This window comes from Littorina saxatilis, linkage group LG8, assembly GCF_037325665.1.
Source record: "Littorina saxatilis isolate snail1 linkage group LG8, US_GU_Lsax_2.0, whole genome shotgun sequence".
In the NCBI taxonomy this organism is placed as follows: Eukaryota; Metazoa; Mollusca; class Gastropoda; order Littorinimorpha; family Littorinidae; genus Littorina; species Littorina saxatilis.
Window position 1 is genome coordinate 12,985,823 of NC_090252.1, and position 15,507 is coordinate 13,001,329.

Below are 15,507 nucleotides of genomic sequence, written 5' to 3' on the forward strand. Positions count from 1 at the left end.
CTCTTACATATAGAAAGGTTTGATTGTAACATGTTGAAAAGGAATACAATCTTGTTTGAACCAGATGACTTTGTTCTACTGGTTTAATTTTGTTGTGTCTATCATTATGAAAACGTGTGTAGTTGTGTATTGTTTTGGTCACGTAAAATAAGCATTTGCTTGAATGTGTGTCCCAGTTGTATATTTTCAATTGTTTCATTTGCTGAATTTGGAATACAATTCTGTTTAAACCAACCAGGTGACTTTCCTGCTGCCCGACAACCAGTCTGCCCAGTTCCCCGATCTCTTCGCCTTCCTCGAGGAGACCAAGGGTCAGCTGGGCATCACGGATTTTGGCGCCTCCGCCACGACCTTGGAGGAGGTGTTTCTCAAGGTCGGGGAGAGCTCAGCGACTGGCGACCTCAAGCTCTCCAGCACAACCCGCATCGCCGTGCCGGAGGAGGGGGATGGGGAAGAAGCTTCCTCGGCCACCTCAGCTGCTGTAGACGAGAACTTCGTCGATCCCAGTGCCAGACAGGCGGCCAGTCGGGTCAGCATGCCCGAGGAGCAGTCCAGCCACGGAGACAATGACGTGAGGAGCGACGTAGACAACAAACTGGGGAGCGACGTAGACAACGTCGAGAAAAGCGACGTCAACCAGAACTCCGGCGACGTCAACCAGGAGGCCAGTGGCGTTATCTTGACGACCAGTGTTGTCAGAATGAAGGCCAGCGACGTCAAACAGAAGGCCAGTAACGTCAACCAAAATGCCAAAGCCGTGGACGTATTGGCTCTGTCCCGGGGCTACAGTCGCCTGTCGGGCTTCCAGCTCAGCCTGTCCCAGCTGCGGGGCATGGAGGTGAAGAAAGCGATCTGCTGGTGGCGCAGTCCTGTCCTCAGCCTCATCCAGCTCCTGCTGCCTGTCGTCTTCGCCGTGCTGGTCTATCCCGTGGCCAGGCAGTCCTTGACCTTGGTTACGCGAATTCAGGGATCGAAAGGTATTCGTGGTATAATATTATGTGGTGTGTGTGTGTGTGTGTGTGTGTGGTTGTGTGTGGGTGTGTGCGTGTGTGTCAATGTACGTGTGTGTGGGGGGGGAGGTGTGTGTGTCTGTCTGTTATGTGTGAGTGAGTGAGTGTGCGTATGTGTGTGTGTGAGTGAGTGAGTGTGCGTATGTGTGTGTGTGTGTGTGTGGGTGTGTGTGTGTGTGTGTGTGTGTGTGTGTGTGTGTGTGTGTGTGTGTGTCAAGAATTCGGTGAGCAGTTGTATTTTGTTTTGTTTAAAATATTTGAATGTACTCAAGCCAAGCAATTTAAATTGCTAGTGTACTGCACATGGTGGTAATAAAGTCTTATCTTGTCTGTCTCGTGTGTTAAGGTGAACACCCTCCACTGACGCTCAACCTCGACCCGTTCTGTGAGACCACGGTGCTCTACGGAGTCTTCGACTCGCTCGGCCCAGAACCCAACGTCACCCAGCCAGGGGTCAAACCCAAAGCCTCTGCCCGCAGCAGCCTGGGCAAGCTATACGCCGGTCAGTTTGGTGACAATCAGCACGAAGCTAAGGAGGTGGGCAGCTACAAGGAGATGTGCAAACTGACCACAGGCTTCTCGGTGCTGGACTTCTCCAGGAAGGTTATCGTGGGGGCCGCCTTCTGGACGTGGGGAAATGTGTCCGAGGTGTTGGCCATGGGCCTCTACAACCCCTTCCCGCTCCACGCAATGGACATCGCCACCGCCCTCGTCCTCAACGCCGTGGCCAAGGAGCGAATCAACAGCAGCGTCAACATCGTCCCAGTTCTCTACCCGCTTCCCGACAAGTCCCCGGTAACCCTCAGCCCCAGCCCGGAACAGAAAATAGCGATGCAGGGGATGTTGGGCCTACTGGCGGGCTTACTTGTGGGGCTCGGCATGTCGTTCCACGCCCCGCTCTTTGTCTCCTCCATCACCAGTGAGCGCGTGACGGGCTCCAAGCACTTGCAGCGTGTGAGCGGGATGAGCCCCGTGGTGTTCTGGACCGGCAACCTGCTATGGGACCTGGTGGTGTGCGCGCCCACCTTCGCCTTAGTCATCGGCGTACTGTGCCTGGCCGACCTTAACCCACTCAGTGGGGGCTTGCCACCCGCGGTCATCATCGTCCTCTTCGTGCTGTACGGTCCGGCCATGCTGGGTTTTAACTATCTCACGCACTTCTGCTTCACGACGGCGCTCAACGCCATGACCAGTCTTTTTTTTCTCTACATCGCTAGCGGCGTGTTCCTGCCGCTAATCGTCTTCTCGTTGTTCAACCGTATTGCAGGAGACCAAGGCATGGTCTACCTCCTCGACGCTGTGTGCAGTTTGTTGTTGCCAGCCTACAACCTCATCACGGCGTTGATCAAGCTTTTCTCCAACTACGAGAACCTTTCCCTGTGCGAATCGGCCGACTACAAGCAGACGTGCCTCGCGAGGGAGAGCCCGTGTTGCAAGGACTACGGCAAGGGTTGTGGCCCCAAGCCGTGTCTCGAGTTCACGGAGAACTACTGGGCAATTGAGGGCGGCGTGGGTAAGTACCTGATTTACTTGTCGGTGCAGAACGTGGTCTTCCTGCTGCTGACGCTGGAGATAGAGAGGCGGTGGCTGGCGTGGGGTGGCTGCTCCTGGCCCTGTTCCAAGGGGGTCGCCGCGAAAGGGGGCGGCGCAGAAAGGAGCGGCGTGGAGAGAGACGCGGACTTGGCGGAGGAATGGCGACGCATTGAGCGCAGCGACGTCATAAAGTTGTGCAAGCAGGATCGGGTGCTGCTCAAGGTCTCTGTCTGTCTGTCGGTCTCTGTCAGTGTCTAGAGGTCTGTCTCTGTCTCTCTGTATGTCTCCGTCTCTCTGTTTCTCTGTCTGTCTCTGTCTCTCTGTTTCTCTGTCTCTCTCTGTCTCTCTCTCTCTGTCTCTCCGTCTCTCTGTCTGTCTGTCTCTGCCTGTCTGTCTCTCTCTCTGTCTCTCTCTCTGTCTCTCTCTGTCTGTCTTTCTGTCTGGCTCTGTCTCTATCTATTATCTCTGTTTCTAATTATCTCAGTCTCTCTCTCACTCTATTCTCTCTCTGTTTCTCTCTATTCTCCCTGTCTCTACCTGTCTTTGTCTCAGTTTATTCTTTCTGTCTCTTACATCACTCTCTGTCTTTCTTTCTGTCTGTCTGTCACCATCTCTCTTTCTCTCTCTCTCTCTCTCTCTCTCTTTCTCTCTTTTTCTCTCTCTCTCTCTCTCTCTTTCTCTCTCTCTCTTTCTCTCTTCCTTTCTCTCTTTTTCTCTCTCTCTCTGTCTCTCTCTCTTTCTCTCTCTCTCTTCCTTTCTCTCTTTTTCTCTCTCTCTCTCTTTCTCTCTCTCTCTCTCTCTTCCTATTCTCTCTCTCTCTTTCTCTCTGTCTCTCTCTTTCTCTTTCTCTCTCTCTCTCTCTCTCTTCCTTTCTCTCTTTTTCTCTCTCTCTCTGTCTCTCTCTCTTTCTCTCTGTCTCTCTCTTTCTCTCTCTCTCTCTCTCTCTTTCTCTCTCTTTCTCTCTCTCTCTTTCTCTCTCTCCTGTAACTGTCCCCAAATGTTGTTATGTTCTTGTGGTTCTTTATCTGATTAAGCTTGTGAATATTTATGGTTAGTTTTTTCCTTTTTTTTCTTCTAAATTTGAATGATAATTATCTTGTTTGTTTAATTCAAACCTGGTGTAAACCCAGGACCTGAGCAAGACGTACTTAAGAGTGGCGGTGGATCATGACGGGGTGTGCGGCTGCGAGTCTACCACTTGGCGGGCTGTGGAACGGTTGTGCGTGGGAGTGGCGGAGAAGGAGTGTTTCGGGCTGCTGGGTCAGAGCGGGGCGGGCAAGTCCACCACCTTGAAGATGCTGACGGGCGAAGTCGTCATGACCAAGGGGCAAGCCTTCGTCAACGGCTACAGCGTCATGAGTCAGCTCCGCCAGGTGTGTCTTCATCTTAAACGCAATGTCGGGGACTCTTCACAAACTTGGGCAATAATGAATGAAGAACCGATCGGTTGAACATGGGATTTGTCTTCTTTTAGCCATCTGACGTCAGAGTCCGACTCAAATTCATTTTTAAGCGGCTGGCCGAGAGTGTATGCTTGCGTGCGTTCAATCTTAAAAAACCTCAAACCTAATGTAACTTGTCTTTTTTACCAAAATAATTATGACACAGATCTCGACACTCTACGACTGTTGCGGTGTCTAAGGAACACTGACTGTCTCGATCTGTGTAAAATGTAATTTGTTGATCATAAGTCCAAACAAGTATATTCTGTATTGTGTGTTATGTATTGTGTGTTATGTATTGTGTGTTATGTATTGTGTGTTATGTATTGTGAATAATGTACTGTGTGTTGTGTATTTTGTAGTGTTATGTATTGTGTGTTATGTATTGTGTGTTATGTATTGTGTGTTATGTATTGTGTATAATGTACTGTGTGTTGTGTATTTTGTATTCTGTATTGTGTGTTATGTATTGTGTATAATGTACTGTGTGTTGTGTATTTTGTTATGTACTGTGTATAATGTACTGTGTGTTGTGTATTTTGTATTGCGTGTTATGTACTGTGTATAATGTACTGTATGTTGTATTTTGTATTGTGTGTTATGTACTGTGTATAATGTACTGTGTGTTGTGTATTTTGTATTGTGTGTTATGTATTGTGTATAATGTACTGTGTGTTGTGTATTTTGTATTCTGTATTGTGTGTTATGCATTTTGTATATGTACTGTGTGTTATGTATTTGTTTTATTGTGTGTTATGTATTGTGTACAATGTACTGTGTGTCATGTGTATTGTGTGTTGTTCGTCGCGATATAACCTTCGTGGTTGAAAACGACGTTAAACACCAAATAAAGAAAGAAAGAATTGTGTGTTGTTCAGGTCCAGCGCAGCATAGGGTACTGCCCGCAGACAGACCCGCTGATCGAACACATGACGTGCTACGAGACACTGGCCATGTTTGGGAGGCTGCGCGGCATCCCCGATTCACACCTGAATGACTGCGTCGCGTCGGTCCTCGAGGTCCTTGAGCTCGGCTCGCACGGCGCCAAGCGAGTGAGTTCACACAACGTGAAAAACAAACAACCTGATACAGTGGAACCTGATACAGTGGAACTCCTCCCTCTTTGTAAGACCTCTAAACATCTGAGATAACCAGGTCTTAATGAGATAACCAGGTCTTAATGAGATAACCAGGTCTTAATGAGATAACCAGGTCTTAATAAGGAGGGAGTCTTAGAAAACAAGGTTTTGAAAGGGAGGGACTTAGAATGCATTGTAACGCAGGTAACAGCATTGTAACGCAGGTAACAGCATTGTAACGCACGTAGCAGCAGTGTAACGCAGGTAACAGCATTGTAACGCAAATAACAGCATTGTAACGCAGGTGACAGCATTGTAGCGCAGGTAACAGCATTGTAGCGCAGGTGCCACCATTGTAGCGCAGGTAACAGCATTGTAACGCACGTAACAGCAGTGTAACGCAGGTAACAGCATTGTGGCGCAGGTGCCACCATTGTAGCGCAGGTAACAGCATTGTAGCGCAGGTAACAGCATTGTAGCGCAGGTGCCACCATTGTAGCGCAGGTAACAGCATTGTAACGCAGGTAACAGCATTGTAGCGCAGGTGCCACCATTGTAGCGCAGGTAACAGCATTGTAACGCAGGTAACAGCATTGTAACGCAGGTGCCACCATTGTAGCGCAGGTAACAGCATTGTAACGCCGGTAACAAAATTGTAACGTAGGGAACAGCATTGTAACGCAGGTAACAGCATTGTAACGAGGGTAACAGCATTGTAACGAAGGTAACAGCATTGTAACGCAAGTAACATCATTGTAACGCAGGTAACATCATTGTAACGCAGGTAACAGCATTGTAACGCAGGTAACAGCATTGTAACGCAGGTAACAACATTGTAACGCAGGTAACCGTATTGTAACGCAGGTAACCGCATTGTAACGCAGGTAACAGCATTGTAACGCAGGTAACAGCATTGTAACGCAGGTAACAGCATTGTAGCGCAGGTAACAGCATTGTAACGTAGGTAACAGCATTGTAGCGCTGGTAACAGTATTGTAGCGCAGGTAACAGCATTGTAACGCAGGTAACAACATTGTAACGCAGGTAACAGCATTGTAACGAATCCACAATTTAGAAACGTGAGTCGTGAGGGCTTTGCCTTCTGGTTTTCATTTAAAGACACACAAACACGTACATTGGGATAAACGGAGCGGAAACAGGTCAGCGTATAAACGTGCACAGCTGTCTTCGTTTTCATTAGCTGGTCCACCTGCATTGTCTGCAACCAGTTAGTTGACACACGTGTCTTCTCTTGAAGGTCACGGGGACTAGAGGCAATGTCGTCATCTTCAATTTTAGCTAGTGCCAAGCACCCCCTCTAACTTGGTTGGAACAAACAAACACACGCATACCAGTCTATGATAACAACAAACGAACACACGCATACCAGTCTATGATAACAACAAACACACGCATACCAGTGTATGATAACAACAAACACACGCATACTAGTCTATGATAACAACAAACAAACACACGCATACCAGTGTATGATAACAACAAACACACGCATACCAGTGTATGATAACAACAAACACACGCATACTAGTGTATGATAACAACAAACACACGCATACCAGTCTATGATAACAACAAACGAACAAATGACATACAGTAAAGATCTCGATGGTTATTGTTCACCCTCGCCTGCTAGCGAGATCTCGAAAGAACACTGACTGTCTCGCTCTGTGACAAATGTCATACTGTGATCAAACATACAACTAACGTATAACACCGACTGTCTCGCTCTGTGACAAATGTCATACTGTGATCAAACATACAACTAACGTATAACACCGACTGTCTCGCTCTGTGTCAAATGTCATACTGTGATCAAACATACAACTAACGTATAACACCGACTGTCTCGCTCTGTGACCAATGTCATACTGTTGTCAAACTCACAACCAACGCATGAGGGCGGGGAAATAGCTCCGTGTACCGGCGCTGGCTTCAAAACCGGTTGTCGCTATCGCCGTGGGGTTGATCCCCACGTTCGGCGAGGGATTTATTTCCCAGAGTCAACTTTGTGCAGACTCTCCTCGGTGTCCGAATCGGCACCCCCGCCTGCCCGCATGTGCACGATAAAGAACCCAAGTTCACAGCGAAAGTCTCAGGGCTTGGAAACATGTATACACGCATGCAGGAAAAAATACACAAAAATGGGTAGGGAGAAAGCAGCCCGAATTTCCATGAGGGTAACCTCACAGGACTATAATATGAATCGTATCCTTATCCTTATAACACTGACCACTGCTGATCGCTAGGCGGGCAACCTGAGCGGGGGGATGAAGCGTAAGCTGACCACAGCGATGTCGCTGATCGGAGACCCCTCCGTCATCCTGCTGGACGAGCCCTTTACCGGCCTTGACCCCAGCGCGAGACGTCATCTTTGGGATGTCCTGTCCTCGGTCCGGTCAGGGGGGAGCACTCTCATCCTCACGTCGCACAGGTGTGTGTGGGGGTTGGAGGGTGTGTGTGTTTGTGTTTTTATGTCTGTGTTTGTTTGTTTCGTTCATGGGCTGAAAGTCCAACGGCTTTTTACGTGTTTTTACCCCGCCATTTAGGCATGCAGCCATACACCGCTTTAGCGGGAAAACATGCAAGGGTATTTTCCTGTTTCTATTACCCACCGAATACTGACATGGATTACAGGATCTTTTCCGTGCGTACTTGGTCTTGTGCTTGCGTGTACACACGAAGCGGGATAAGGTCTGCTATGGTCTGCACATTAATTGACCTGGGAGATCGAAACAATCTCCACCCTTAACCCACAAGGCGGCCGAGGCCTGGGGTTTGATCTCACGACCCTCCGACCTTCCAATTAGGAGGCCGATGTCTAATCCACTGGGCCACTGCGCCCCCTTTGTCTGTGTGTCTGTCTAAGTATGTGTATTGTGTGCGTGTGTCCCTGTGTTTGTCCTTGTGTCAATGTGCGTGTCTGTCTCTCTGTATGTTTGTTAATTTTCACGAGCGAGTGCGCGGTCCTGTCGGCCGCCAGGGTCTTGGGGGCACCGCAACGATGAACGCTGCACCAGCTGTCTCCACCGCTGTCGGTTGTGGGCAGTATTCTGGGTTACCCCAAAGCTTTGCCCAGTCTACTCTGTCCATGTTTTCTGTTGGCTTCCCTGTCTCCTCTTCCCGCGCACCGTTCACTGGAGGATTGGATTGGATTGGATAAGATTTACAGTCCAGTGAGGTTACCCTCATGGAAATTCGGGCTGCTTTCTCCCCGGGGAAAGCGAGCTGCCATACATACGGCGCTACCCATATTTTTTTTTCCTGCATGCGTGTATTCATGTTTCCTGAGACTTAATGCCGTGTGAGATGGAATTCTTTTACTTTATTCCAAGTCCCACAGGTATTTGATGGACATTTTTATCTATGCCCATACAATTTTGCCAGGAAAGACCCTTTTGTCAATCGTGGGATCTTTAACGTGCACACCCCAATGCAGTGTACACGAAGGGACCTCGGTTTTTCGTCTCATCCGAAAGACTAGCACTTGAACCCACCACCTAGGTTAGGAAAGGGGGGAGAAAATTGCGGCCTGACCCAGGCCTGAACACGCAACCTCTCGCTTCCGAGCGCAAGTGCGTTACCACTCGGCCACCCAGTCCCGCATGGTCTTGGAGAGCCCATGTGTTACATGGCCATACCAGTGTTGTGTTGATTGTCATGTGTTACATGGCCCTACCATCTCGGCTTTCTGGATTTCGTTGTGTTGTGTTGATTGCGATTAGGTAATGTTTTACAACAATTGTTATTTTTGATTGTGATTGGGTATCGTGTGGCAACAAGTGTTGTGTTGATTGTCATTGGGTACGTTTGACAACAAATGTTGTGTGTTAGTTGTGTCTGGGTAACGTGTTACAAATGTTGTGTGTTGGTTGTGCCTGGGTAACACGTTACACGTTTTGTGCGTTGGTTGTGCCTGGGTACCGCGTGTCAAGGTTTTGTGTTTGTTGTGCCTGGGTAACTCGTTACAACAAGTGTTGTGTTGATTGCAGCATGGAGGAGTGCGAGGCGCTGTGTACACGTTACAACAAGTGTTGTGTTGATTGCAGCATGGAGGAGTGCGAGGCGCTGTGTACACGTTACAACAAGTGTTGTGTTGATTGCAGCATGGAGGAGTGCGAGGCGCTGTGTACACGTTACAACAAGTGTTGTGTTGATTGCAGCATGGAGGAGTGCGAGGCGCTGTGTACACGTTACAACAAGTGTTGTGTTGATTGCAGCATGGAGGAGTGCGAGGCGCTGTGTACACGTTACAACAAGTGTTGTCTTGATTGCAGCATGGAGGAGTGCGAGGCGCTGTGTACACGTTACAACAAGTGTTGTCTTGATTGCAGCATGGAGGAGTGCGAGGCGCTGTGTACACGTTACAACAAGTGTTGTGTTGATTGCAGCATGGAGGAGTGCGAGGCGCTGTGTACACGTGTGGCCATCATGGTCAACGGCAGAATGAAGTGTCTGGGCACCACGCAGCACCTCAAGTCGCGCTTTGGTCAAGGCTTCACGCTGTCGGTCAGGATGGGGCTGAAGAAGAACGGTCAGCTGGCTTCCTTCAACCCTCTCGTGACCTACGTCCAGAGCCACTTCCGCTCCGCCAAATGCTTCAACTCTGACCATTTGCAGGGCTACGCATACATCCAGATCCCGGACCCCCACACCCCTTTGTCGGCCGTGTTCCGCGCCCTGGAGAGCGCCAAGCTCGCTCTAAACGTGCAGGACTACAGCGTGCATCAGACTTCTCTCCAGCAGGTCTTCCTCGCCTTCACCTCTGACCAGCAACGATATCCACAACCAGAACAAGAACCATAGCAACAATTATAGCAACAATTATAGCAACAACCATAGCAACAACCATAGCAACAAATATAGCAACAACTATAGCAACAACCATAGACACAACCATTGCTACAAACATAGCAACAACCATAGACACAACCATTGCTACTAACATAGACACAACCATTGCTACAACCATAGACACAACCATAGCAACAACCATAGACACAACCATTGCTACAACCATAGACACAACAATAGCAACAACCATAGACACAACCATATCAACAACCATAGACACAACCATTGCTACAACCATAGACACAACCATTGCTACAACCATAGACACCATTGCTACAACCAAATACACAACCATAGCAGGGCACGTGCGGGGAGGGGAGGGGGGTATAAAATAGGGTTAAATTCACAGAGGTCATGAAAAGATCGTCTGAGAAAACGAGGTCTTGAAAGTGAGGGAGTCTTACATTCGGGGAAGGGGAGGGTGTCTAATATTCGGGGAAGGGGGGGGGGATGTCTAATATTCGGGGAAGGGGGGGGGGGAGCCTTACATTCGGGGAAGGGGGGGGGGTTCTTACATTCGGGGAAGGGGGGGGGGGTATGTCTCACATTCGGAGAAGGGGGGGGGGGTGTCTCACATTCGGGGAAGGGGGGGGGGTGTCTTACATTTGGGGAAGGGGGGGGGGAGTCTTACATTCGGGGAAGGGGGGGGGGGTATGTCTCACATTCGGAGAAGGGGGGGTGGTGTCTTACATTCGGGGAAGGGGGGGGGGGTCTTACATTCGGGGAAGGGGGGGGTCTTACATTCGGGGAAGGGGGGGGGGAGTCTTACATTCGGGGAAGGGGGGGGGGGGTATGTCTCACATTCGGAGAAGTGGGGGGGGGGTGTCTTACATTCGGGGAAGGGGGGGTGTCTTACACTCGGGGAAGGGGTGTGTGTGTCTTACATTCGGGGAAGGGGGGGTGTCTTACACTCGGGGAAGGGGTGTGTGTGTCTTACATTCGGGGAAGGGGGGGTGTCTTACACTCGGGGAAGGGGGGTGTGTGTCTTACATTCGGGGAAGGGGGGGTGTCTTACATTCGGGGAAGGGGGGGGGGAATCTTACATTCGGGGAAGAGGGGGTGTGTCTTACATTCGGAGAAGGGGGGGGGGGGTGTCTTACAGTCGGGGAAGGGGGGGGGGGGTGTCTCACATTCGGAGAAAGCGGGGGTGTCTTACATTGAGCTTTCCGCATGTACAACCCAGCTTTAAGGTGCACTGAAAGAAACAAGGTCACTGTGAACGCATCTTTCAAGTTTCAGAACACCGTGCACATCCTTGTTGCCTGACTCCTCTGTCTTGACAGCTGTGACCGCGAGTATACCGTGCTTCTATTTATTCGTTCGAATGAGAACAACTCTCTGGTTTCGATCGTTATTGCTGAGAATTCATTTTTCAGAAAACTGGAGGGTTGTTGCTTCAGACTTCATTTTTGCGTGGCCAATAAAGGGTATCAGAGAGCTAAAATGTTTCAGAATGAAATAGTGCAATAAAACACTGGTCTTTTCACTTGCCCCCATTGAATGAAGCAAAGCAAAACTTTTCACCTTCAGAAGAGCCTCCAAATTTTCATCCTCTTTTCACTGACTTAGATATATCCAGATACTCCAATGGAGGGAGTATGAAATCCACATTATAGCTTTCTTTTAGCATCTAATCATTATTCCCTTGGATGAAAATGTCTCTGCGGGGTGCAAAACTGTACACACAATAAAAAAAAATCAAAGCATTTTGACAACGCCGATTCATGTTGGTGGTGCGCGTTTGCTAGGTACTATACTCTTTACTCAGAGTTTGAACCGGAGTAGGGGTCGGGCTTTGTCGATACTGGGCGCTTGCAGTGTAGTTTACGGTAAACGCTTGCAGTGTAGTTTACGGTAAATGGGTTTTTCATGGTGGAAAGGAACAATACGAAACTAAAGTAGCACTTACCTTCAACGGATTTGAACTGAAGAATCCATGCATTTTGAGCGTCGGATGCTCCTGTGATTATCTTGTCGATTTTAAAGACTGAAACATCTGTGATGCCGGATAACAGTTTAGCTATCTTTTCTCCCCAATTTGTGGAACACCCCGTTACGACAAGACAAACGTCTTTCATCCGAAATGGATCAGGCCTTCTTCCGGCCATAGCAAGACCACCGAGAGCGACTGGTGGAGATGAAGAACTTCAAGCTGCATTCACCCTTTGCAAACAACTCCTTTGTGATGGGGCTTTGAGGTGCGAGGTCTCTTCAGTATGTACCGCTCTCGTGGACAATACTGGTCGAAGTTGCATGATTATTAAACATAGACATCAACATGCACGCTTTCTCCTGTCAGTCCAAAAGCTGTTTGCGGAAAACTGAATAACATATTTGGGGTCGTTTCCATTATATCAGCTTGCGTCTAATTTGCATTTAGCCACCCCCCCCCCCCCCCCACCCCCGCCCCCTTCTGTGCGAATTGGAGGCGTGACCTTCATGTCAAATAATTTATTCGTTGATCGTGCGTATCAGTCATTGCCTTATTTGGTTCGTTGCACATTTCCCAAAATAGAGTCTACTAACTCCTTGGGGCTAAATGTGTCGGCTTCGCGAGGGAAGATACACTTATGGAAAAACACACACACGCAAGCAGGCATGCGGTACGCACGGACGCAAACACACGCACGCACACACACACGCACACACTCACACACACACACAAACGCGAATATTTTCCTGACTAGATTTGTTTGTGGGTGTTGCACCCTTTCAGCCTCGCCACACGTATAGATCTTCATGTACTTCATCAAATGTCAAGATCCCCATAGTTACAAAAGCAATACCTGACAACAGTGCCTTTTGTAGGAAGTTCCCCCCTCTGTTCCTGCACGTAGATCTACCGTATCACCGTGAAGGGGAGTCCATCGAGCGCTTGCTATCCTGTCTTGCACTTAGATCTACCGTATGACTGTGAAGGGGAGTCCATCGAGCGCTTGCTATCCTGTCTTGCACTTAGATCTACCGTATGACTGTGAAGGGGAGTCCATCGAGCGCTTGCTATCCTGTCTTGCACTTGTTCTTGCTGTAGGGGTCAGTCGTGGTGACGACATTATTCGGTTAATCCACGGTTATACAGAAATGTCGCGGAAAAACGGGGTTTTAAGTCGAATAACCGAAGTGTTGTCATCATCCGCCGCAGCATCGATTTTTTCCGCAGTAAAACAGTTTCAGTTTTTCCGCGGAAAAACGAATCCTCTGACAAAGAAGCGTTCTTCTCCTTCTCCGGAAGCGCGTGGACCAATCAAAAAGTGCGTTGTCATTAACATAGACGGTAGTGCAATTATGGCGGCCGAGCCGGCGTGCGCCAATTTTTGAACAACGTACGTTTACAACTGTCTGGGGGGGTATTTCGCGGCATTTGCGTGTTTTTTTTCTGTGGAATAACCAAATAATGTCATTATCCGCTAAGGATAGTGGTGAGACTGCCATCAATGTCAAATCCGCTGAAGTAAGAAAACCACAGACTAAATCAAGTCTTGACTGCTTGGTGGAAACCCAGCTGATGCCGATCATTGCGGGTATTTTTTGGCAGCCAGAATGAAGCAGTGGAATCAATATCACAGGCGCCAGAAACACACAACAACTCGGAATAAAAAGAGAAAATAACAAGGAGTTGTGTTCAACATTAACACTTTGACTGAAAGATGAGCGACACACGTCGGTTATGCTTTGGAGTGCTTGAAACAGTATTAGTCAATACGTCGTTTGAGGACATTATTTAAACATCATGGGCAATGTTGCTTAAAAACTGCACCCGCACATCTTGAATCAGTGCTGGCATTCGATCAAAGATCACAATCGATTGCAGTTACTTATGACGGCTTACTAGCGCCAAAACTAAAATTTAGTAATTAACCCGTGAAAGTTACTAATTCTCACGAGAAAATTACAATTATGACGTGAAAATTACAACTTTTCACGTGTTAATTTCTAATTTTCACGTGTTAATTACTAATGTTCAAGTGTTAATGTCTAATTTTCAGTTTTGGTTCGCTTCCTGACGGCTTAAGAGCGCCAAAACTAAAAAAAAATAGTAATTTTCACGCGTTAATTACTAACTTTCATGTGCCTCGTGACTGTGGTGGTTCAATGCGCATGCGCATGCGCGACTGTTACGCCGGCCAGAGCGAAACATCTTTCGATTCTATGCTTTTCTGGTTCATAGTTCCGATGCAAATTAACATTAAGAGCTGAGCGCATGTGTAGATAACCGTGACATACAACTGTCTGTCCGACAACTTGTTGAATAACGAATTATATCGAAAGATGTTTGTGAAAGTGCGTGAGTCTAGACCTTTAGCACACGGCCGGCCAGACGCCATTTTTCCTCTCTCGATTCGAACATTTTCGGATCGATTGTCCTTCACTAATACACTACAAAGCAGATGTATGGTGTAGTAGTGGAAATAAATATGAGGTATAGCTGTCTGCCCGACAACTTGTCGAATAAGGAATTATATTGAAAGATATATGTGAAAGTGTGTGACCACAGCTGATCAAAAGTCTGTCTGCTAAAAACAGCTTCGATTCGAAAGTTTTCGGGGTCGATTATTCTTTTCTAAGATACCCAAAACAACGTTAAGGAAAGCGCTATTGCAGAAAACTGTGACATGCATCTTCCCGTCGGATAACTTGCTCGATAAGGCCTTCCGAGTATTAAAAGATAAGTTCAGAAATAGTGTGAGAGTGATGTTTGCCGGACGTTGTAGCCTCTCAGTGCGGACTCTTAGAGTCCGACTACTGTGACCGAAAACGAGGCAAAAATGAAAATTAGTAATTAACACTGTTAATTAGCTGTTAATTACTCATTTTCACGCGAAAATGGTAACCCTAGGTTTTGGCACTAGTAAGCCGTCATAGTTACTGCGGGATTTTTTCCCTGATAGATGACTTGTATCAATGACATGGTTTGGTCATTGTATCCGCGTTGGTGGCAAGACAGGCATGCTTTAGTGTGCCATTTTTGTCTCCCTTAAAAACTGTCACTTTCGTTTTCAGAATAGCGGCGCCGATGTTTCCCTTCTAAACGGGTTAAAACCCCATGTAAATAAGACGTCTCTGTGCAGTTCATCCCGTCACTCGACTGGCAACTGAAATAAATTGTTTATGCCGTTAAGAGCAAGTAGGCCTCGTGTCCGTACAGAGGCTGAGATTGCAGCAGAGAAAGGGGAATTTACAACACAAAAGTTCAAGACGACCATTTAAAGGGAAGGAGGGTATCTTTGAGAGTAGCACACCTACAGTGGAACCTATCAACAGGGACCTATATTAATACAGGTCTGTGCTATCAATAAAGAACAGCCAAGGCACTGACTAAAAGTGGCCGTTGTAGATAGGTAGTCGCTTTGGACAGGTGAATCAGAGAAAACTTAGCAGGGGTCGTTTGGGGCCGTCCCTGTGGACAGGTGAATCAGAGAAAACTTAGCAGGGGTCGTTTGGGGCCGTCCCTGTGGACAGGTGAATCAGAGAAAACTTAGCAGGGGTCGTTCCTGTGGACAGGTGAATCAGAGAAAACTTACCAGGGGTCGTTTGGGGTCGTCCCTGTGGACAGGTGAATCAGAGAAAACT

At 48.0% G+C, this 15,507-nt stretch overlaps 1 protein-coding gene across 1 annotated transcript in view; it reads left to right on the plus strand.

Moving 5' to 3' along the window:
• Window positions 1-10,172, plus strand: part of LOC138974519 (phospholipid-transporting ATPase ABCA3-like) — a 15,628-nt gene extending 5,456 nt beyond the window's left edge. The window contains exons 4-9 of the mRNA XM_070347234.1: window positions 239-977; window positions 1,357-2,771; window positions 3,674-3,916; window positions 4,864-5,037; window positions 7,332-7,516; window positions 9,474-10,172. Coding sequence (XP_070203335.1) covers window positions 239-977; window positions 1,357-2,771; window positions 3,674-3,916; window positions 4,864-5,037; window positions 7,332-7,516; window positions 9,474-9,888 — 3,171 coding nt within the window. The 3' untranslated portion in view covers window positions 9,889-10,172. The remainder of the gene's footprint in view (window positions 1-238; window positions 978-1,356; window positions 2,772-3,673; window positions 3,917-4,863; window positions 5,038-7,331; window positions 7,517-9,473) is intronic.
• The last annotated feature ends 5,335 nt before the right edge of the window (window positions 10,173-15,507 follow it).